Raw genomic sequence first — 23,884 nt, forward strand, 5'->3', positions numbered from 1 at the left:
TAAATAAAAGGTTGTGAATACTCATTGTACTCCCATTTGGCATCCAAGGCGCTGGAATTAGAATTAGTGTACCATACGCCACATCTCAGGACATCAGGAGCTGGAGTTAGAATACGTACCAGGCTTTAGATCTCAGGCAATCATGAGCTGGAGTTAGAATATATACCAGCTCCAGATCTCAGGCTATCAGGAACTGGAGTTAGAATATGTACCAGCTCCAGATTTCAGGCTATCAGGAGCTGGAATCAGAATGCGTACGAGGCTCCAGATCTCAGGCCATCAGGTGCTGGAATTAGAAAGTGGGTATCCTCAATATCTCAGGTGCTTGAATTAGAATGAGTGTATCCATCGCACTCCAGACCATCAAGTGTTGGAAGTAGAATGAGTGAACCCTCCACATCCCAGAAAATCAGCTGCTTGAATTAGAATGAGTGTACCAGCCTCCACACCCCAGGTCATCAGGTGATGAAAGTACAATGAGTGTTCCCATCATACCCCAGACCATCAGGTACTGGAATTAGAAGGAGTGTTTCCAACATACCCCAGAACATCAGGTACTGGAATTAGAATGCATGTACCAGGCTCCACATCCCAGGCCATCAGGTGCTGGAATTAGAATGAGTGTTTCCAACATACCCCAGAACATCAGGTACTGTAATTAGAATGCATGTACCAGGCTCCACATCCCAGGCCATCAGGTGCTGGAATTAGAATGAGTGTTTCCAACATACCCCAGAACATCAGGTACTGGAATTAGAATGCATTTACCAGGCTCCACATCCCAGGCCATCAGGTGCTGGAATTAGAATGACTGTACCCATCACACCCAAGGGAATCAAGTACTGGAGTTAGCATGAGTTTTTCGCATCACATCCCAGGTCTTTAGGGGCTGCAATGAGAATGAGTATACCCTCCACACCCCAGCCCAATAATATGTTGATAAACCTTCTTAGTTATCATGATCCAGCATTGTAGTGTCAGCTCTGAGATACTCCAATAAAAGAGTTTTCAAGTAAAGGGACATTCACACTTTCAATATAACATACAATTAATACTAAGGAGACACTATTTTATGTTCTTCTGTTGGTACAAGCCAATATATTGCACCAGTGTCTAGTAATGACTAGAAGGTGCTGTCACTCGCAGCTAAATGAAATACTGTAACAGTCTGCTCTGTTGACAGTCCCTTGGGTAGACATTAAAACATGTTTTTTGGGGTCTTAAATTAACAACTGAATGAACTATAACCCTAATCTGCTGTAAATACAGAAATATTAATAAATATTAGTTGAGAAGACTTCTTTCATATCTTAATATTTTTACATTGCAGTTTAAATATTTTCAAACACAACGAAGTAAATTAGCAGATTGTTTCAGAAAAAATTGTTCTTATGGTTAAAAGAAAAACATAAATCTGATTGAAAATGGGCACAGTCCCCTGTCGTCAGATCACACACAACCTTGCTGTTTTATATGTGGCTGGAAATCAGTATCACTGCAAGATGTTGTCAAAGTTAACTACAGAGACGGGGGTTTGGCGAAAGCTGGCTGCTATATTTTCTCTAAAACACCATAATTGGAAACGCCCAGATCCACAAATAAAGTTATTAACCTATTGTTAAATAAAAATTCAAAAATGTAAAACAATTGGCAATTGAAAAAACTAATCGGTACACTAACAGCATTTTTCACAATGTTTTATTTCCACTAAATGATGTGGTCTACATTCACTAGGTCGACATACAAAAGGTAGACATGGTTTTCGGTTGACAGGCTCATCAGGTCGACACAAGCATTAGGCCGACATTGGGAAGGTCGACAGTCAAAAGGTCCACATGGGGTTTTCACATTTTTTGGAGCCAACATGTGCTGACAGGCTGTATTTCATTCCATACCATCCACTAGGGTGTGCAGGGAGAAGCCCACAGCATGGGGAGCGTAACGAGCAGTCGAGGTGCACTTTGCTGGTGTCCTTGTCGACATTCGGGCCAAATAAAAACGTGAAAAACCCATGTCGACCTTATGCCCCCCTGCACTGGAACAACCTCCCGCCACCCATCAGGCTTTCTGATTCCCTTACCTCCTTCAAGCGCTCCCTCAAAACCCACTTTTTTCGACTAGCCTATCCCTCCTCCTAACCTCTTTTGATCCTCCTATCCTGCCTCCGTTCCCCTCCGTTCCTACTTATCCTATTGTATTTCGTTCGTCCACCCACCTATTTTTAGTATGTTAACTCTTATGAGTAGGGTCCTCCTGCCTCACGTACTCACCCTACCTCTTTACCTCACCTGTGCTCCTGTCCGGTTCTTCCCTTCCTCTACTTCATCTTCAGTCTCCTCGACAATTTCGACACCTACTTCAGAACTGATGCTGATTTTAGTTCTACCAGCTATACCCCTATTTGTGCTGTATTTTATCATCAACACACCCTGTACGTTACCTTGTAATTTGTTTTTATGTTTGCTATGTACGGCGCTGCGGACACTTTGCGGCGCCTTATAAATAAACGTACTACTACTACTACTTGTGTTGACCTAATAACCCTGTCGACCTAAAGCCATGTTGACCTTTTTCATGCGTCGACCTAACGCCTGTTGACTTTCAGTGGTCGACCCAATGCCCCATAACCAAAGATGTAACATATGCAGCATATGACTTTCAAACAAAACCTTCGGTGACTTTCCCTTTCTGCACCCAAAAGACCTCTGTAAAACGTAATTATGTATGGCCTATGAAGTAGTGGTGCTCACAGCCATACCTGAGATGGGGTCGGGATCCCACCAGCTGTAATCAGTGCAGGCTATTGCGATCTTAGCTCTCAATGGCCCTTATTCTGATCGGTGCGGATATTCCCGCATGCGGACGGACCGCCGATGTTGATCGTCTGCGCATGTGCAGAGGTCACCGCACGGATTCTTTATACGCCGCACAGGGGGCGTAGAGGGGCGTGAGGGGCTACTTAGCCTCATTACCCTATGCATACGCCCCGCGTTTCATGGGCGTTCCCATGCAAACGCGGGGCGTATGCATGGTAATGAGGCCGTGACGCGTGGGTACGGGGCGGGCATCTGACATCGCCGGATGTCAGCTGCCCGCCCCCATACATGATTTCACACGGACAAGTGTCCGTGTGGTCTTGTGTTGCGGGACCTGGTGGAGCGTGCGGCCCTGCATTCGATGTTCGGCGACCATCGAATGCAGGGGCAGCTCCCAAGACGGAGGAGGCGTATCCCCGTCCAATTTCATGCGGATCGCCACATATCCGCGTACGGACGGAGGTGGCGATCCGTATGGAAGGCGGGGATTCGCCTGCACGGTTGCGGCCGCATATTCTGATCGGGCCGCACCGATCAGAATAAGGGCCAATGTGACATATGGCTTCCTCGGAACATGGCCTTTGTAAATACAGTCTTAGCCACATTTGCAAAATGCCAAATCCAAATTAACCTGAGCAAATGCTAAAAATAACAAGCATTATCATAGAGGCAGGAACCTGCTTTGGTTCTTCAATGCATTACAAAAGCACCATTACTTTGCTATGCTCATACCCAGCACAAGGTTACTGTATGTAGACAGGGGGAGAACTGCCTTATATCGCGGCCCATCCTAATTTGCATATATTACACTGTGGGACCACAGATTTAGATCATCTGTTAGTCCAGCATAAGATTCCAGGGAAATCCTAGATGCATTAGCACATGTAAGCTGTTGCAGAGTATTATGACATTCAGATGACTCCACTGTCAGTCGTTCACAGGAAACTCTTTTCTCAGAAGGATCTGTCAGACATCCTGCTCATCACAAACAATCCAGCCATCCTCTCAGACATTCTGCTACACAGATGCTCGAGTGGGCTTCTGTTGTGGAAGTATTACAGAACATACCATGGCTTTCAAGATCTAAAACCCAAATGTGTTTTACTAGCAGTAATTGGGTGCCATCACTGGGTAGAGACGCAGCTTTTTATGAATCACTGCAATCTGGAAATATGAAAAGTGCTTTAATCATTACGGCACAGAGTTAAACAATATTTAAGGCTGCAGTATTTATGAATTATATGACACAGTGCCATGTAAAACGACCCTATTTGCAGGTTCTTCCACTGTCCAGACCTTTAAACATTCATATACTTCCAAAAACTACAAATGGAGAAGGAAACGGAGATACTTACAGGAACACTGATGCTAATGCATTTTTAGGCTTATTGCTTTAACTAAATAATATAACAAACAATTCCAAAACATGGAAAAACTGTTTTAATTCGTCTCATAAAAGGAATTTTGTGATTAATTAGTAACACTGTTATTAAGACAGAGAGTAGTAAACTAGAACCTGCAAAAGTTACAAATGTGCATATATAACATCTAGCATCCCGGCACATTAGTATATTGTACAGCTGAATTTCCCCCAGTTGGATGAGTGACTGCATACAATATAGAATCATTAGAACATCATTTCTACTGATTATGTCCCCTGTGAGGTGTGCAACGTGCAATGATTTAGTAAAGTACTACTACCCCACCCTCTAAGTGGTGATGTTTCGAAAAATACATTCAATAATTCTTTCAGTATACAGATACAAAAAAAGAATAACTGCGTTTTACCAAGTGTAGAATTTACAAGGTAATAATATAAATTTCACAGCTTTATGTTTCACCGCTATGTGCAGAAACAGCTTACAATATTAATATATCAAACTCTACTTAACAATATTAGAAAAATGCTGTCAATCATATAACACTTCAATTGTAAACAAACATACAAACTCTGATGCTGAAAGCAGTGGTGCAATAAACGTGTGTATGAAGAACAAAAACGGACCACTAGCCCTCTACGGACTCCTTAAATAGGGGTGTTATTGTAATACATCTTGAGATGTTATTGTAAATGTATTAGCTTTGGTACATCCCTGGGACTTTGGAAAAGACCATGGATGTTTCAGCTTTATCCCACACCTGAACCTTGCTTTTCTTCTTCTTCTTCGGTGCACTCTGCATCCTTCAATCTCTCTTTTTTATTTTCTGTCTTGCTGCCTTTGGTTCATGGATAGTCTCCTGTCCTCCCTCTCAGGGTATCACGATGACCTACCTGCTACTGGTAGTTTGCTGGCCAGCAGCCCTCCCACTCACCGGTAGCCATCTGTCCCCCTCTAACTCAAGGCACCATTAACGGTCCAGGTTTAGTGATATCCATGCTTCAGCAGAGGTGACTTAATTAGTACTTCAGCTATTTTGATTTAAACACCTGTGCTGAAGTCTGCAAATCACTCAAACCTGCACAGTTACAGTTATACCTTGAAGACCAAGCCTGGGAATGCTTGCTGTAACGGGTAGTCCGCTGTCCTATGAGCAACCTCATATTTAATCACACTGTATTGCTAAGGCTTGTGTAATCTCTGTAATGGTTTATGATCAGACAAACGTCCACCTTGTTTCAGACTTAAACTTACATTGTGATTACTGCAAAGGCATGTGTTCCATAACCAACTGCCGAGTACACCTGAAAAATGTCCCATGATAGCAGAATAGTGTTGTAAGAAATCTTTATCTTCAAAATCCCCAATACAAACCAAACCCCCCCCCAAAAAAAGGGACTAACTGTTCAATTGTCATAAAGTGACTAGATAAGGGTATAACTGGTAGAATACTGTGAGTGGAACTCTAGGATTGGTCGTGTCCCGACAAAAAACAAAAACACTACTGTATATCCTTAAACACAGATAGTGCAGCTCACTGAGGAGTAAGCTGGCATTAATAATAAGTGCTCCTATTCCTTCTGTTTAGGACGTAGTGAGGAAGAGGCCATGGTATGAAGGACTGAGAGTAGAATCTGCATATTAAATCCAGGGCTATGGGAAACTGACTTCGGAATCGTTGGCAAAAAGTCACTGAGCTCATGCATTGCAGCTACGGCGTCAATGTACGATTCCACTATTGAATTCCTGAAAGAGGCTGGTGTCTTTATAGTATGCTTAGCTAAAAGAGCAGCGTTCGGACAAAGCGTTTTGGCAGTAAGTGTATCTGAAGGCAGACCATATAAAGAAATAAAATTGATCAACATCCTGGAGAGAAGAAACACAGCAAACTCTAGTTTTTGCCCATCAGACACCAGAGTAGCACGAATGTGAAACTCCTCAATGGTTTCTTTCACGTGGACAATCTGAAACAGTTCATTTTTCAACCGTGGAGAAGATACATGATCCAGTGGAAATTTCCCAGCAGAATCTTTTTGCTCCAACAGGACTGGTCCTAAAAACAAAGAAAGATTTGTCTATTTTATGGAAACAACACATGCCTTCAATACGAAAAGGAAATGAAAAAAAGAAAAAGAAAAAAAATCAGAATTTCTTTTTACTTATGAAGACAACTTTAAATAATATGTAGAATCGCCCATGTGATCCTTTTTACAAATTATTTTAAAGAGAGTTGAAAACCAACTATTACAGATTCTAAAAGAACACATATTCATAACATTAAAAGCCATAAAATGTTTGACATTTGTAGATTAATGCAAAACCTTACCCCTAATCCTAAAACCATTGTCTCCCGCAGCCTAAGCCTAACCACCCTCTCCTGTAGCCTAAACCTAACCTCACATTAAGCAGCCTATGCCTAACCCTCCCCTCTTGCAGCCTTCAATCTTTCCTCCTGAAGCTTAACCCGAACACTCCCCTCCCACAGCCTAAACATAACTTTCGTCAGCCTAAGGGGGGTATTCAATCGCCGGGCCCTATTCAATGCTGTCTTCCCCAACAGCATTGAGCAGGGTTTTTCGGCAGAATGAGCCCGACTTCACAAGCTGTCAGGCTCGTTTTGCCGAGAAGTGACGAGCTGTCGGCTGCAGCTCGCCTCTTCTCGGCCATGCCCCCTTCTCGTTTCCCAGCATGGGGGACATTGAATCCCGCCTGCATGTTCTCAGTCGAGAACAGGACAGGGTCACGGCGGTCGAGCAAACTTGACCGCCGTGGCCTACACATTGAATACCCCCCTTAGTCTAACCTACCCTCCTGCTACCTAACCGCAACGCCCGCTTCTATTTTGTACATTTTGTAGGTGTTTTTCACATCCGCATCAAACGTGTTTACAGTCTGCACACACATCCCCGAAACTTTCAGTGCTGGTTACTAAACCTGTATTTTGAGGTACAGTATGTGTCTGTTCAACATACCATTTATTGAAACAATATCATGTGGATAAACTTAAAGATCTTAAAATGGTCCTCAGCACAACCTTCCACCTTTCCATAATCTATAATGACTAATTTAAAGAATTAAAGTACTCAAGAATCTTTGGCGAGTATGGGGCTAATTAAGAGGTGAACATGGGGTCGTCGACTGTGCATGAGTCCAGAGTCATACTAAAGACAATTTATTACTGTTTGGGAGAGATAACAGGGATGATGGGGGGGGTTTCCCTACAAAAAGCTTTTGTTTTCTGGATGTGAACCAGCCATATAGTAGCTCAGAAGTTCGATGTACAATCGATGGGAGACTGAGGTCTTTGGTATATAAGTGGCAGATCTGAGATACTGGTGGGGGCTTCTCTGAATATGACAGTGTCTGCGGCATTAGCATTTTTTTCACAGATCCAATTAGTGTGCAATCGCAGTAGACAACGATGTCCACCCCTGGATCAGGCCCTATGACTCGTTTTTTTTTAACATCAGATAGCTAATACAATAGGTGCAGTGACTTATAGTAGTGCAGAGGCCCAGTGCAAACCAATCCTGCAGCAATGTAACTAGTCAGTACTGTACAACTCCTGTAAAGGTTATGGTGACTGGCACTATTACAAGGCATGCATTTCCCAATTTACACTATATCACCCTAGTAACATGTAGTAAGTAGTGGGCCAAGTAATGTGGAGGAAATAAAGAAGTACTGCATCAGATGCGGGTACGGATGATGAGTGTTGAACAGGCTGATAAAATGGAGGTGGACATTGTTACTTGGTCCACAGTATAGTCTTCTCTCAGACTAATGGGCCCCATACATCAGCAATCACAATTTATGGATTTCCAGATACAGGGATTTTTTGGCCAGATAAATGGATTTTACAATCTATCTGACTTTGCCCACACATTACAGGTTTATTTCAGTGATCGGCAGATTTTTCCATCTAAAGATTGCATCTTCATATCTGGAAATTGCCCAATCGATTGCTGTTCATAATGTAAATAGATGAAGAAGACGAATTGGGAATGCCCACACATATAAAAAAGATCTGCAGATAATACCAGATTATTAAACATGTTTAAAAACCTGATTAAGCAATCGATTGGCGATTTTGATTGGGATTGCCAAAAGGGGGAGCCCACACATCTAAAATTAATTGTGGCAATCATCTCCAGATCTGAAAATTGTCACAATTAATTGCTGATGTATGGGGCCCTTTACTTCGGTTATAGTTTAGTATAATGTTGGGGAAGCACAAACACATACATCCATACTGAACGTCTACCACTCTCGTGTCACAAGAAACTTTCCAGAAACCCCACAAAAAACCCACTGACTAATAATATACTTCAGTTCAGCCATTAATATTTCTTCTTATTTATAAAGCGGCAAACATTTTATTATTCATTTTGCAAACCTGTCTAATCACCTACTTATGAGAATAGAACAGTGTGCTATAATCTACAAGTAGCTGATTAATACTGGTCCAGCATACCAAGTACTAACGCAATCTACATTATGCCGTATTTTGCAAAGGTTATATGCTACGTCCAAGCTTGTTCTCTACATAATCATTGCACGTGAAAAAAATAAATATCAAAATATATTTGATATGAACGTCACATATCCGCAATGATTTCTAAAGCAGTGCTTCAGCATCAGCAGACCAGTGGCTACGTGACACAGCCAGCGATGGGTCTGGATAATGCCAGGCCCGGTGTGTGAACCTGATGAATAACAAGCTTGGGTAGCCCACCTCCCATTAGACCAGAAAATCATCCACTATTAATTCTCCACATAAACCCTGTAAAGAAAACCAGACGGCAGCACTTCTGCACAGCCATTTCCTACAGAGGAGTGAAGTCTAATTTAGTATTGGCGGCTGCATCACTGAGACTGATTGAAGTGCGGCCAGGTATTGGCTTTGTATGCCTCTGTTGATATATAAAACACCTAGGAGACAGACAAACACACTTCTATAAATACCCGGCGTGAGGAGCGATCAGGACGGATATAGACACTGATTTATCTATTATATAAACACAGAGTGGCCTTTAGAGGGCAGAATAAGCCTGCAGAACTCTATGCTAGGCTACACCGTGATGATTTAAATGTATTACAATCTGGTGTATTGTAGCCTATGGGTGACTTTTGTATATAGTGATACAATAGGCTAACAAACACAATTAAAGTATTGTTTATAATTGTAACAAAAAACTAACAACAGTGCAACATCTGTCTAACGGCCGCCGCACTGTACACCAAAGCCTTCTAACTTTATATCCTGACTGTAATAGGTCATAACAGAGATGTCAGTGCACTAATGGGTATCAGATACTATCGTACTAAGGACATGTAACTAAATGACCCTTTTTAATGTTTATGTGATAAGATTTTTTTTCCCCATAGGGAAAGAAAGGGCCTGATGACCACAGATCACACATAATAAATATATTAAGATACATGTGTTATTTAATGCTAGATAGAAGATCAAGGTTATAATTGGTAAAGTTCTTAATAGTGAAAACTACTGTATTAACTTTTGAAAGAAAAAAAATGACAACAGAACTTAAACAAGTTTTTGAAAATTGTAAAACATACAAAAAATCTAATACAAAACAGAAATGTAAAAAAATAAAAATAAAAAAAAACCTGTGAGAAAACAGCAGCACTTAGTAAGGGTCTGCTTACCCCCATGTTGTAGTAGCATTTTGCCAATTTCAGTGTGTCCGTTCTGTAGAGCGTCATGTAAGGGTGTCACACCGTCCACATGACTCAGCAGGTCTACTTCTGGGCAGCTTTGCAGGATTTCACGGACACATTCTGTGCTGCCATGGTTACAGGCTTCATGCAAAGGCGTCCAGCCAGCATTGTCTGAGTTATAAATCAGCAACAATTAAAAGAGAATCCAGCGAGAACACTGTACACATCCCACATTATGGGAAGGAGAAGACACAGAACAGCTCTGTGTGCACTGTCTGTGTTAAACAATCATGAGAGAGATCAAGGGAGTGAGGAAGGGAAAAAAGAAATCAATATTGTCATCTCAACACATGGTATGCGGTTTAAATACTAAAGTCACTGCTGCCAGCATGAACTCAGGTCCGAAACACAGGAAATTACAACATGATGGCTAATTGTGAGATTTACATATAGAAAGGTTAAACAAGCAGATAACACAAATGAAAATTTACCTTTAACGTTAATGTCATTTCCATGAAGGTTCATCCTCAGTTTCCGGACGTTGTTATTTCGGCACGCAGCATGCAGGACAGACTCCCCTACCAGACAAAATGCAGAAACACAATGAACGATCTGAGATTTCAAATGAGAAACATTATGTGCCAAGGCACTGTATAACAACGCTGACTCGCTCGCCAGAGAGGAACAATCGGTTTTAAATTAGGGGTGGGTGGATGAGAACCCTAAACTCGGCACAAACCCAGTGATGAATTGCAAAGTGAGCAGCGAGGCTGTGCTTGCCCAGGGCTTCGCTGCCGAATTATCTCCCCTAAACCTCCTCCTTTCGCTTTCAAAGCTTCTATAACACAATAAAAAACTCAAAATGAACAGTGAACTCAGAAAACACTCAGTTTTGAGGCCATAAAAGTTTAGAGTGTGCAGTTGCCCTTCCCTTAAAATTATTCATGAAGCGCCATTACACGAGTCATCCTTTTACACAGCATTTATAGCTTAATTCAAATGAATGTTCCTGGCCAAGCACGAGCGCCTCGACACAGTAAAGGATAATTCACAATATCAAATCCTTTAGCAGATGGTTTGCTGCTCCTCGCTGAGCTGCCCCGGATACAGAGAACACAGAGAGTAATGTGCAGGGGGACGACATAAATCTATACGTTAAAGTGAAACCTAAATGACACACAGTAGATTTTACAACTGCTTCACAATTCCTGCCTGTAACCATCATAACCAGAGTAGAATGTATGACATGTGCCAATGGCCTAGCTTACAGATGTACTGCCTACCACTAAACCATGGTGTATTTGTGATAGGCCCAACAGTCATTTAATGTCACATTTCACAACTCAATCTATGATTTCCATTGTATACACAGCAGTAAGCACCTTAAGAAATCACCTTGCTACATAACACCCAGAGCTAAGCGCTGTTAATAAACTGGGGAGCTGTGCGGGCGATATACAGTATGAGCAGAGGATTGGCTTGTTAGTAAGAAGACACCTACTGTACTTATGTACTTATTGACCTGTTCTTGCTTGAAGCACAAAAGGACCCATGGATTAGTATTATGTCATATTATTTCTTTTGCAATAAAGTTAGCAGATTATGCATACATAAGCTGTTTTGCAAACATCTCTTTCTAGTCTTGCCCCCAACACTTCTGATGCTCAGACCCATGTCCCTGTTCTATTTGTCGCCCATAAAAGCACAATTGGAATTCTGCACACACATGTCAAGGTACCTAATCATCCACAAGACACGCCCCCCAACATTCAAGATCAAACAGGATGCAAGGACAAGTCCCTGACCTTCCAGCTCAAATAGGATGCAAGGACGAGTCCCTGTCCTTTCTAGCTCAAATAGGATGCAAGGACGATCCTCCGAACTTCCAGCTCAAATAGGATGCAAGGATGAGCCTCCGACCTTCCAGCTCAAATAGGATGCAAGGACGAGTCCTGACCTTCCAGCTCAAATAGGATGCAAGGACGAGCCTCCGACATTCCATCTCAAATAGGATGCAATGACGAGCCTCCGACCTTCCAGCTCAAATAGGATGCAAGGACGAGCCTCCGACCTTCCAGCTCAAATAGGATGCAAGGACGAGCCTCCGACCTTCCAGCTCAAATAGGATGCAAGGACGAGCCTCCGACCTTCCAGCTCAAATAGGATGCAAGGACGAGCCTCCGACCTTCCAGCTCAAATAGGATGCAAGGACGAGCCTCTGACCTTCCAGCTCAAATAGGATGCAAGGACGAGCCTCCGACCTTCCAGCTCAAATAGGATGCAAGGACGAGCCTCCGACCTTCCAGCTCAAATAGGATGCAAGGACGAGCCTCCGACCTTCCAGCTCAAATAGGATGCAATGACGAGCCTCCGAAGTTCCAGCTCAAATAGGATGCAAGGACGAGCCTCCGAACTTCCAGCTCAAATAGGATGCAAGGACGAGCCTCCGACCTTCCAGCTCAAATAGGATGCAAGGACGAGCCTCCGACCTTCCAGCTCAAATAGGATGCAAGGACGAGCCTCCGACCTTCCAGCTCAAATAGGATGCAAGGACGAGCCTCCGACCTTCCAGCTCAAATAGGATGCAAGGACGAGCCTCCGACCTTCCAGCTCAAATAGGATGCAAGGACGAGCCTCCGACCTTCCAGCTCAAATAGGATGCAAGGACGAGCCTCCGACCTTCCAGCTCAAATAGGATGCAAGGACGAGCCTCCGACCTTCCAGCTCAAATAGGATGCAAGGACGAGTCCTGACCTTCCAGCTCAAATAGGATGCAAGGACGAGCCTCCGACCTTCCAGCTCAAATAGGATGCAAGGACGAGCCTCCGACCTTCCAGCTCAAATAGGATGCAAGGACGAGCCTCCGACATTCCATCTCAAATAGGATGCAAGGAGGAGCCTCCGACATTCCATCTCAAATGGGATACAAGGACGAGCCCCCAAGTTTCTATCTCAAATAAGATAGATGGAAGGATAAGCCCCCAAATTTCCAGCTCAAACAAGATGGAGATGAGGACTATCCTCACAATACGAGTATGTTTGGAATACAGTATATTCCAGCTATGTACATGGGCTGGTGAGTGCACTGTAAAGAGAACTAATGCAACACATACACTAGCAGCAATATAAACAAAAAAATACCCAAAAATGTTTCTCTGTTCCAGTTACACTTTATTTATAGCCCTTTAAAACAAAAGGCCAACTTGTACATTATACTTCTAGCTATCAACATACAAGAGATTGACATGTGCATTAATTACTTATTGGCATTACATTGTGATTATACTAAAAATCTCACTGCAAAATATTCACATTTTACTAAACTTATTACTGCTGTAATGGGTAAACAGGAGGCCACTGAGGTGCATGTATCCCCCAGCTCTGTCTTGCTTTGTACCCTGTTCTATTCTCTACATTGATGCCCATCAGCCCCAGCTTCTGTTCTCTGCTTTATGCATGGCTGAACTTCACACATGACCACAGCACTTATAAAATAAGGGTAACACTTATCTGGAGAAAACAGAGAAAAATACTAAACATATGTGATTGCTCTTTGCCCAAAGCAGCTGAGGTTCTACATAACATGGGGGGTTATTCTAGTTCACTCTTTCTGACAAAATCCTTCTTAGATGGACAAAACCATGTGCATTGCAGGTGGGGCAGATGTAACATGTGCAGAGAGAATTAGATTTGGGTGGGGTTTTACTTCAAAGTGAGATCTATATTGCAGTGTAAAAATAATGCAGCCAGTATTTACCCTGCACAGAAACAAAATAACTCACCCACATCTAATTCTCCCTGCACATTTTACAACTGCCCCCCTGCAGTGCACATGGTTTTGTCCATTTAAGAAGGATTTTGTCAGAAAGAGTTAACTAGAATAACCCCCATGGTCTCCTCCTCACAACATGAAGATCGGGAGGAAAGATGAACAATCTGTACTAGATGATCGTCACTGGAAACAGGTGATTGTTTTCTGTTTACGTAATTAAAGCAAGTTAAGTATTTTTAGGCAAGTCCAGGTATTTAGTGAGTGCAGAAAACATGTTTTCTATTTGTGGTTCTACTTTCATGTGACCAGAAATTCTAAGCCCACAGAAGACAACCTGCCAGCAGCTTTAAAACTACAGTTTCCAGCATGCTCATCCACAGTTTTAGTATAGTAAAACTGTGGCGCGACATAATGGCATACGTAGTTTTAACTTATTACAGAGATGAAGGGTGAAGTGTGGCCCTTCTGAGGATAAAAGGGACACACATGTAGCCTGTTAAGTGTACAGGTTGCCCATTACTGGTATTCAGGAGAACATAGCAGCCAGACTCTAGCTCCCATTTCACTAGTACAATAGCTGACAAGTTGCTACTGGTAAAAATCTTTTTTTCCTCATGTGCCACAGTTTCCATAAATATCTCACTGTGAATGTTGAAAAGTATGTTCCTAACGTCTACAGAGTTGTATTTATTGTATCAGTTAATGTTAATTGCATTGATTCATTATCAAATCTAAAAATGAGTTCTATAAAACAGCGCCTCAAAGCACTTAGTTTACTAGCTTGTGTATGTGGGAGATGAGGGAAATGCAGTACTTTATCCTACAATACTTATGGTTTAATAGTGAATTAAATGAAGCCAAAGGTAATGTAGTCTGGGCTCACTGCCTGGAGTAAAACAGTCCATATGCTGTAATCTCTGCCGCCTAACAAGACACAGCCTTTGTGCACAAAAGTCTGAAACAGACAGACAGGCAGAATAATACCATCAACTTGCATGGCAGATGCATCACGAGCAGAACACATCACGAGCAGAGGGTTTTGATACGAAATCCCGGCGTTCAAAACCCCGATGCCGGAATCCCAACCGCTGAAATCCCGACAAGAGGGGACGTGGATCGCCGCCCCTTGCGGGCTCGCTGCGCTACGCTCGGCACACTAATTTACTCTCCCTCTATGGGTGTCGTGAACACCCATAGAGGATGAAAATGACGGGATTTTGACGGTCGGGATTTTGAACGCCGGGATTATAACTGCATCCCCTGCAGAGGATAGCCAAAGAAACTATCTAGTGTTTATGTCTTCAAAAATCTACCCAATGCCATAATGGAAGAAACAGCCTCAGGAAGGGGCATTTGGTGCAGTCATGTTACAGACTGAACCAATATTCACGTTTTCTAAATTAGATTTATCTGCAGTTCTGTCTGGTTGGAACAAAAACATGGTTATGGATGAGAGCAAATGACAGTTGACCATTTGCTTGGAAATGCTGGAAAACTGACAAACTGTCACTCATTTGTTCCAACAAGCCAGATCTGCAGATAAATCTTACTAGTGTATGGGCACCTTAACAATGGCTTCCCCCAGAAATGGCTGCCTATTCATGTAAAAGGTGCACATAAAATCAGGGGGTGCCAGATGACGCTCCAACAGGGGGGATTCCGACAGTCAGTATCCCGACTGCCGGTGCTCCAACAGGGGGGATCCCGACTCACAGGGGCTACTCTCTCTTGTGGGGGTCCACGACCCCCATAGAGGGAGAATAGAACCTGTGGCGAGCGCAGCGAGCCCGCAAGGGGCTACTTTGTGCTCATCCCCCTGTCGGAGCACCAGCAGTCGGGATTCCGACATCGGGATTATGACCGTCGGGATCCCCCCTGTCGGAGCGCCATACCACACCCAAAGCAGGCAAGGTAAAGTCGAAGAAACTGAAAGCCATATCGAGTGGACCAATCTTTTGCGTTGTACACATAGCGGCCGCTGATATTGGGGTGCCGGCATCTGCAGGCAGGCAGGGAGGGACAGCAAGGAGGGGGATATGCTGCATTGAGCAGCATGGCCCTCGTTCAGAGATACTGTAGTAGAAATAGACGGGACGGTGCTGCACCATCTATTTCTACATTCGATTCCGATGCTGCACATCGGGTTCGAATTGGGATCAGGTACTGCAGTGATGGCTAACCTTGACACTCCAGATGTTGTTGAACTACACATCCCAGCATGCCCTGCAACAGTTTTACTATTTTGTTATGCAAAAACTGATGCAGGGCATGCTGGGATGTATAGTTCAAAAACAGCTGGAGTGTCAAGGGTTAGCCATCACTGGGGTAGTGTATAGCATGGTGCTATGCGATTTTGACTATATAGTCAAAAATCAACAGTGCAAATTCCAGTCCTCACTAATGCTGTGTACGCACGATGCGGTAATTTTTTGGGGTTACGGTATTTTAGATCTACAGTCAAAAAAATCAACAACTATTGGTCGATAGTCAGATGGTTGACCTGGACAAAAGACCAACATACATTAGGTTGACATAGACAAAAGGTCGACAGGTGTTTTTCAATTTTTTTTGTTGTCTGCTGAAATGTCTACATGGACACCGTATGTGTACCGCTGCGCATGCAATGCTTCGGGATCTCTGTCTCCCTGCTCTTTCCAAACTTTTATAATCTAGCTCTATGCCTACGAGGATGGTAAAGTATAAACAAGTCGGCTTTTGAAGATTTTTAAAAGGGGGGGACGACGACGACACGAGTCAACTAAAATCACCCCCTTAATCGAGAGCATACACAAAGCAACTGCTGTTATGGGGGCACACCTGTAGAGCTGTGAGACAGGCGAGCACCAGATGGAACACTAACTGGAACAGAGCTCTCTAATAGGGTTACTTTCTGTACGCTAAAATTATCTTTCCTCGCTTTTGAGTACTACTAATAACAAGCATGTTCCTTACAAAGATGTGCATACTGTAGTTCAACACTGAAACACCTTGAACCCCACTACAGACACCTAGTTTGGTTATAACCAATCATGAACAGCACTGCTATTTGAAGATTTGCAACTGGATCCACCATCCACCTGCAGCCCTGTGCCGAGGACTCTCTGCCAGCAGGGACTGTACGGCTTGCCAATCTGTTGACTAGTTTATATACAATATAATTGTCTGCTTTAAATTAATTGATTACATTCTGTAACTATGGGCCTGATTCAGACCAGATCACTGATCTGTAAAGTTGCAGATGACTGTGAGTAAACAGCTGCTGAAATTAATGCAGATCGCTATCCACTCGCAGATCCATAGACCATTAAATGATTTTTCCAGTCTGTGCATATATTTGTGAGTAAGTCTGACCCTACCGGTCATCTGCGACACAGACATGCTGATCGACCCTCCCTTAAAATGCTTGGCCAGGCCTGCGCTTTATTTAGACATTCCCTGAAAATGGCAGGTGTGCACCTCCTAATGCCGGCTTACTGTCAGTCGATCTCTGGCCTAATTGCATTGATGATCCATGCACAATTTCTGTCGCTATGCACTCTTGCGCATGCGTTCTACATTCCAATCATCTGATAATTGGTCAATCAACTCCGGGCCTAGGTCTTTAAATCCTTAAAGAGGAACTCTAGCACCCCCTTCCCCCTCCTATGAAAGTGCACAAGGAGAATGAATATTCTCATACTTCTATATGTAGTCCGGTCTGGTCTTTGGATTGTACATTGTAACAATGAGTTCTAGTTACAGTAGAATACATAAGATCATTTATATGTTTCACAATTATATTAAATATGAAATGTTTTTTTTTTTCAAATTCATTTGGTTTGTAACTCTTTTTTTATCATTAATTGTAATCATACTCTTTAGCGCTGTTCTATTTTCTATTTCATAAAAATATATATGAAAAATCATATCCCATTTTCCCTTAATTAGCAGAAAAGCTCCATTTCCCCATATACGGATTTTGCATTATGTTTGATTCATGCCGAATCTCTGTCCATTACAGGGGTTCCCAACATCAGCCATCAGGTACCCCCAACGGGTCATGTTTTTCTATTTGTAAATACACATGGAATAATTACTGCCCCCCAAGAAATTAATTCCCATGTGCATGATTACAGAAATCCCAAGAATGTGAAATGTGGTGGTTACTTGAGTAGTGGACTCGAACAGAAAACCTTTTTTTACAGGAATATTTTGGTATAATTTTATAAATAGGCAATCAGTACAAAGCATTCCTGTTCTTTGTTTACAGAGGGGCGTGGTATATTTTGGTAGTCATAATGTCAATGTTGACCATGTTGACATTCATCCACACTCCCTGTAGACAACACTTCTTACCCTCACAAACCTCTACAAGGGTATATAACACTTGGGATTTTGGTTTGCAATCGGTATATACATGACTGCGGAAGAGACAGACAGACACGGTCACTGTTCAGTTGCTACAGGAGAGATAGAAGTCACCACATATGCAATAGATCTCCAATTCCTACAGAGATTGTCTAAGGAAAAAGAAAAAGTGTATGGACTATGAATCATTGGGACACAAATTATCCCCCAAAATAAGAGAGGAGTTTCTCTGATCTCTCTATGGTTCAATGCTAAGATCAGTGTAAGTGCCACTTACTTACGCTTCTTCAACCTTAGCACCCAAGACACTGATATATTTCTTTTTTATCTGCAGGTTTTAAAGTTGTGGTGTAACTTTTTCAGTGTTTGAGCAGCTTTGGGGCTCCTTGCGCAATTGTACAAAATATTCTTTGTCTACATTCATTCAAATCCCCTCAGTAGCCTAAACCCGCCAACAGCCTAACCATAACCTCCCCCTAGCAGCCTAACCACCTCCACAGCAGCCTAACCTTCCCCCAAAAAGCAGTCTCACCCTAAACCCCCACTCTTCTCAGAGTTGTTGGCAAAATGGGTTTAAATTTCTCCAAATACACAGAAACATAGGCCAGTTGTAGGAAATTGCAGGAAAATGCGTATAGGTCTGCAGGCAAGTATATGTGTATTTGCTTTCTGAAAATATGAATAGCTACATCACAAAAGATATCAGGGAAAGACCTCACACCACAAAACACCTATACAAATAATGTAGGAAACAAGTATTAAAAACCCATATCAGAAAGTGCATTTAGAATGAAATATTTTACCTGCAGTGTTATGGCATCTGGCTGGTACCATAACATGGCGCAGCATACTATCCTTACTATAAACTGATTCTCTGCCTCTTTTACTCCTTAACTTTGCGGTAACTCTGCTGAAATAAAAATAGCAATCAGTCATTTGTAAAGTGCCTTATTGGAAAATGACAACCATTTTATTTTAATATACAATGTCTTAATATTTACTACTAAATACTACTATATAGGAATGAAAACCTCAAATGAAGACAACTTTGTGTAAAGTACAGAAATAACATAAATTTAGAATGTGAAGAAATCTAAGGAAGAAAAACAGTTACCCCCCCCCCCCTGTGAATGGCGGAGTCAGGCAGATGACTCAAATGCCAGTCTCCCTACACATAGGCCCTTGCTTACAAATTTGTTCTCAAAATGGGCAAAACCATGAGCACTGCAGGTGGGGCAGATGTAACATGTATATAGAGAGTAAGATTTGGGTGAGTTATTTTGTTTCTGTGCAGGGTAAATACTGACTGCATTATTTTTACACTGCAATTTAGATTTCAGTTTCAACGCACCCCACCCAAATGTAACTCTCTCTGCACATGTTACATCTGCCCCACCTGCAGTGCACATGGTTTTGCCCATATTGAGAACAAATTTGTACTGCGATCAGATCTGAATAAGGCCTATAATGTAAGCAAGCCTCCAGGCCTATGCACATGCACAACCCTAGTTACAGTCCTGCTTATTCTACATTCTTGTTTGTTGTAAGATGGGGATACAGACATTAGGCTCGACCACTAATGATCGACATGGCTTAGGTCAACACCTGAAATAGGTCGACATGCCTAAGGTCGACAGTCAAAAGGTCGACATGAGTTTTTCACTTGAGCTGACAGGCGGTATTTCATGTCCTACCATCCACTACAGCATGGCGGGTGAATAAAATAGTGTGCCCGGAGGCATGGTGAGCCATGCGAGGGGACTCAGTACACTTAGACCAGGCATGGCCAAACTATGGCCCTCCAGCTGTTGTGAAACTACAAGTCCCATCATGCATTGCCACAATTTTGCTATTAGGGAATGCTAAAACTATGACAAGGCATGCTGGGATGTGTAGTTTCACAACAGCTGGAGGGCCACAGGTTGGACATGCCTGATTTAAGCTGTGTACACACAGTGCAATATCGCTGGCAATATGGTCGCCGAGCGACCATATTGCCAGGGATTTGTCTGTGCTACAGTGATAAATCGCCGGTTGCGCGCTCCCGTGTTCAGCTTCCTAATTGTCGCTGGTCGCAGAAGCTGTTTCCCTCTGCGGCTCCCCCGGCAGAGGCTCCTGTTCATCAGAGATCATCTCTGGTTACTGATGAAAAGTGGACACTCTGCAATTTATTGCACCGTGTGTACAAAGCTTTAGACAGTGTCCATATGGACTAGGTTGACATTTCGGACAAAAAAAAGGTGAAAATACTTTATGTGTCAACCTAAGCCATGTTGTCTTTTAGAGGTTGAACTAATGTATGATATTGGTCGACGTAATGACCCATACCCGTAAGTTGTCTGCCACTTTGGCCCCCTAAATATAAATGAAAATTGCAAATATTATATGGGAGCACATAAAATATTTTATACTGCATTAACACTGCTGATTGTGTTTTCTGCACAACTGTAATTTAAAGACATGACCAAGAAGAAACGTCTACACCCTAGCTCAGAGGTTGCATGTGGGACACATACTGTAACCTGGACCGAGACAGACACTTCACTGCTGAGAGCTCTGTAATTTGTTCAGGGATTGTTCTCACACAAAAACACACCTGCGGACATGGATATCAATTTAGGGTCATCTCCGGTTCTGAGACAGGTCATTCATCCTGGGAAGTATCAAGAATATTCTTTTTCCAGAGTCTCATTTTTACATCTGAATAGACCCACACCTGTAAACCATGACACCACCTTACAACCTGCCTCCTGTCTGACCGATAATTACTGATTCTATTACACGTCTTGCCTGAAGATCTTAATTAGGTAAGAATGCAAACACGTGAGACGCAGCTGCAGACCTCCAACTTGAAGCATATAGGCTTTCCTTAAAGCAGAACAGGATATTTGTCCAGACATTGCAATGAACCAGGAGCTGGCTTCATTCACTACAGGGCGTGAAAGAGAAACACACACAAAACCTGCACTGTTGACAGATATCGCTGTCCACCTGTAATTTTCTGTATGCAGCTCGGTGAGGGGACTAGAATCAAGCATTCCAGTAATTCAGTTAAATAGAAGCGTATCCAGCACCTGGAGGCGCTTATATTGGAGGCTATGTGAGAACTGTATGGATTTTGCTGTATGTGCAATGTAATAACATCATTTAATGACAGTAGACTGTGCGCGCAGTAAATTTAAAGATTCAAATAATCTAATTTGCAATTCGTCAAGAAGGTAGCACTTTCTGGGAAGACGGAACCATTAGCAGGGCACACTGCTGTAAGCGCACACTGTCTTGTATAGGACTGCAGGCTCTTCCGGAGACATTCATCACTGAGCACTCAGACGTGTTGTAGGTTAAACACAAAAAGGCTCTCTCACAGTCAGATTCATTTCCAGACAACAACAAAGGTCACGCCAAGTTCAAGATGTATGTGTCAGGTCAGAAGCTGTCCCCCTAAGCAGACAAATGGTGATGTTATAGGTATTACTTACGGTAGATCAAGCAGCACATCGCCTTGGTTTTGATTTTCACCATTTAGCATCAGTAAAGCCCTTTGAGACTCCAGGCTAGGCCACTGCCCTATTTTCCTTTTTGCTCCGAGTTTCTGTACTTCGTCCTTGCCGCATGCTCCCACCACCCATGTAGCTGGGATGTATGTATAGATCTGGTGTCAGAAATATTTTGTATTAGACAAACATAAGAGAACAGAAGGAAAAATGTATGTTTTTTAGAATGTAAAGTTAGCCCAAAGTACTCAATCAGTGAATAGCGTATAACACATAAAAGGTATACTTGCCTATTATTAATCATTTATATCTATGCCTACAATAATGGAAACCTGAACCATCCCTTTTACTGGACACCTGGGAGTACTGGGAGGATCACCGCAGAACATAGCTCTATAGTGGTCTCTTGGCACAGAGGAATATCAGCCAGAACACCACCCACCACCTCCCACCTGAAGCCTTCATCAGCCACCTACTATTTTGGAAAAAATGCCAATGACCAATATGAATATATGATTAATAATTACATTCAAATGGTTAAGAATGTAAATATATTGTATTTGAACTTAGAGGGGGAAGGGTTAGGCTTCAGGGAGGGAAGGTTCAGGGGGAAAGGAGATGGGTAATTATACTTACCTGGCTTCTGTCGGGATTACGTCCATCCAGATGCCGGCATCCAAACCACTGGTCATCCAGCGGCAGTTTCAGCTCCTACACTACGAAAGGATGTTAAGGCCCATACACACTGGGCGTTTTTGCCCAGCGTGTATGGACGGCGATTATGGGAAATCGCTGGGCAGTAAAACGCTCAGCGCAAACACACAATGACTTTTGCTCGGCCCAGCGATTGTCACGTGAGTGGAAGGCTTTCCATGGCAGGACGCTATGGAAAGCCATCCATTCAGCTGGTACTATCAGCAGATGAAACGGTGCGGGCCGGCTATTATGCGGGAGCAGGCATCAGCCCTCACTGCCGGGGCATACATTCTGTAGTGCAATATAAACAGATGGATTTCTTTTAACTAAATGTAACACTGATATTTACCATTCAATATGGCATACTGTAGCATTAATAATTTGTTTGTTGCAACATATGTCCAGCCTAGATTACCTTCATTACTGACCATGTCTTACAAATCACTGTTTGTTTTTGGATTTAGATTCATCTTCCCTAGTCTGGATATGAGTAAAGGTAAGTGAACGCAAAAGAAGAAAAAAAAAAACACTGTACTTACCAGTTTCTTTAAAGACAATGGGTCAGAAGATAATTTTATGTTGTTTTCCATATAAAGGTTCTTAAAAATCATCTCTGATACCAACATCTGAAGCCAGTTAGAGGCAATAGAAGAAACAAAATGTTTTTTCTCATCCATTGAAAATTCTGTAACATAAGTAAATAAACAAAACAAGTTACAATATTTAACCCTTTCACTACTACTGTAATTGTACACACCAGATTCTGGGATCATCACAGGCATAGTAGTACCAGGTATATGGCCATCATTCAGTAGCACCCTTTTATGAAATATTTATTTTAGACTCCAAAACAAGGGTGTTGACAAGTTTTTCTGAAGCAGGAATAGGGAGACTGAGGTCATTAAACTGCGTCCTCATATGCCTGGCATTTATAGTAATCTCCCTCTATGTCCCATAGTATGGTGTGACATCACAGCATGTCAGAGCACATAACCCACCAGTTTTTCATTATCACAATACAGGCTGAGTATCCCTTATCCAAAATGCTCGGGACCAGAAGCATTTTGGAGAACGGATTATTCTGTATTTTGTACTACTTTTAGATTTCAATTAGGTATCTTACGGTATCTTGCATTTATGTTGTATAAACACATCAAACACATGAAATACACACAAATATATTTTATTTGTTCATGAAACAAGGTTTTAAAACATAAAACAAAGTATGTGTACAATCTCAGACACTGATCATTTTCTTGCCAGTTACATATCATGGGGGTTATTCTGATTGAGTCAGACAGCTGCGTGTGCGGACAGACAGACAATGTTTTGTGTGTGCGCATGTGCAGAGGCGTTTCTGTGCATGTGCGAACGCCTCGCATGTCCGAACACGATGTGAATTCCATGCGGAAAACGATCGTACGGAACCATCCGAGCAGGGGGTGGAGAGGGGCGTGAAGGGCTGTTTGGGCTTATTACTATATGCGTACCCCCCATGTTTCATGGCCGTTCCCATGAAAATGCTAGGCCTGCGTATGGAAATCCATCCATGACGCACGTGTGGTGCTCCTGTCCGAATGGTCTGGAGCACTTGTCGCTGCCTGACTGCTCGGTCCATCGGAGAATGGGAGAGGTTCCCACAGGCCAGCGAGTGGGTGTTCACATGAAACATCCACTCGCGGTCCATCACTTGGTGTC

The 23,884-nt window shown here is 42.6% G+C and overlaps 1 protein-coding gene across 3 annotated transcripts in view; it reads right to left on the minus strand.

Moving 5' to 3' along the window:
* Positions 1 to 4,239: 4,239 nt before the first annotated feature.
* SLF1 (SMC5/6 complex localization factor 1) overlaps positions 4,240 to 23,884 on the minus strand; it is a 110,792-nt gene continuing 91,147 nt past the window's right edge. For 2 of the 3 annotated variants that reach the window (XM_083151788.1, XM_083151786.1), the window contains exons 13-18: positions 22,726 to 22,871; positions 21,476 to 21,648; positions 18,800 to 18,906; positions 10,369 to 10,455; positions 9,866 to 10,048; positions 4,240 to 6,248 (exon numbers count right to left, since the gene is read on the minus strand). In XM_083151788.1, coding sequence (XP_083007914.1) covers positions 5,767 to 6,248; positions 9,866 to 10,048; positions 10,369 to 10,455; positions 18,800 to 18,906; positions 21,476 to 21,648; positions 22,726 to 22,871 — 1,178 coding nt within the window. In that variant the 3' untranslated portion in view covers positions 4,240 to 5,766. The remainder of the gene's footprint in view (positions 6,249 to 9,865; positions 10,049 to 10,368; positions 10,456 to 18,799; positions 18,907 to 21,475; positions 21,649 to 22,725; positions 22,872 to 23,884) is intronic. The other variant, XM_083151787.1, reaches the window with a different exon arrangement.

The sequence above is a fragment of the Crinia signifera genome, chromosome 1 (assembly GCF_055691185.1).
Source record: "Crinia signifera chromosome 1, ASM5569118v1, whole genome shotgun sequence".
Taxonomy (NCBI): Eukaryota; Metazoa; Chordata; class Amphibia; order Anura; family Myobatrachidae; genus Crinia; species Crinia signifera.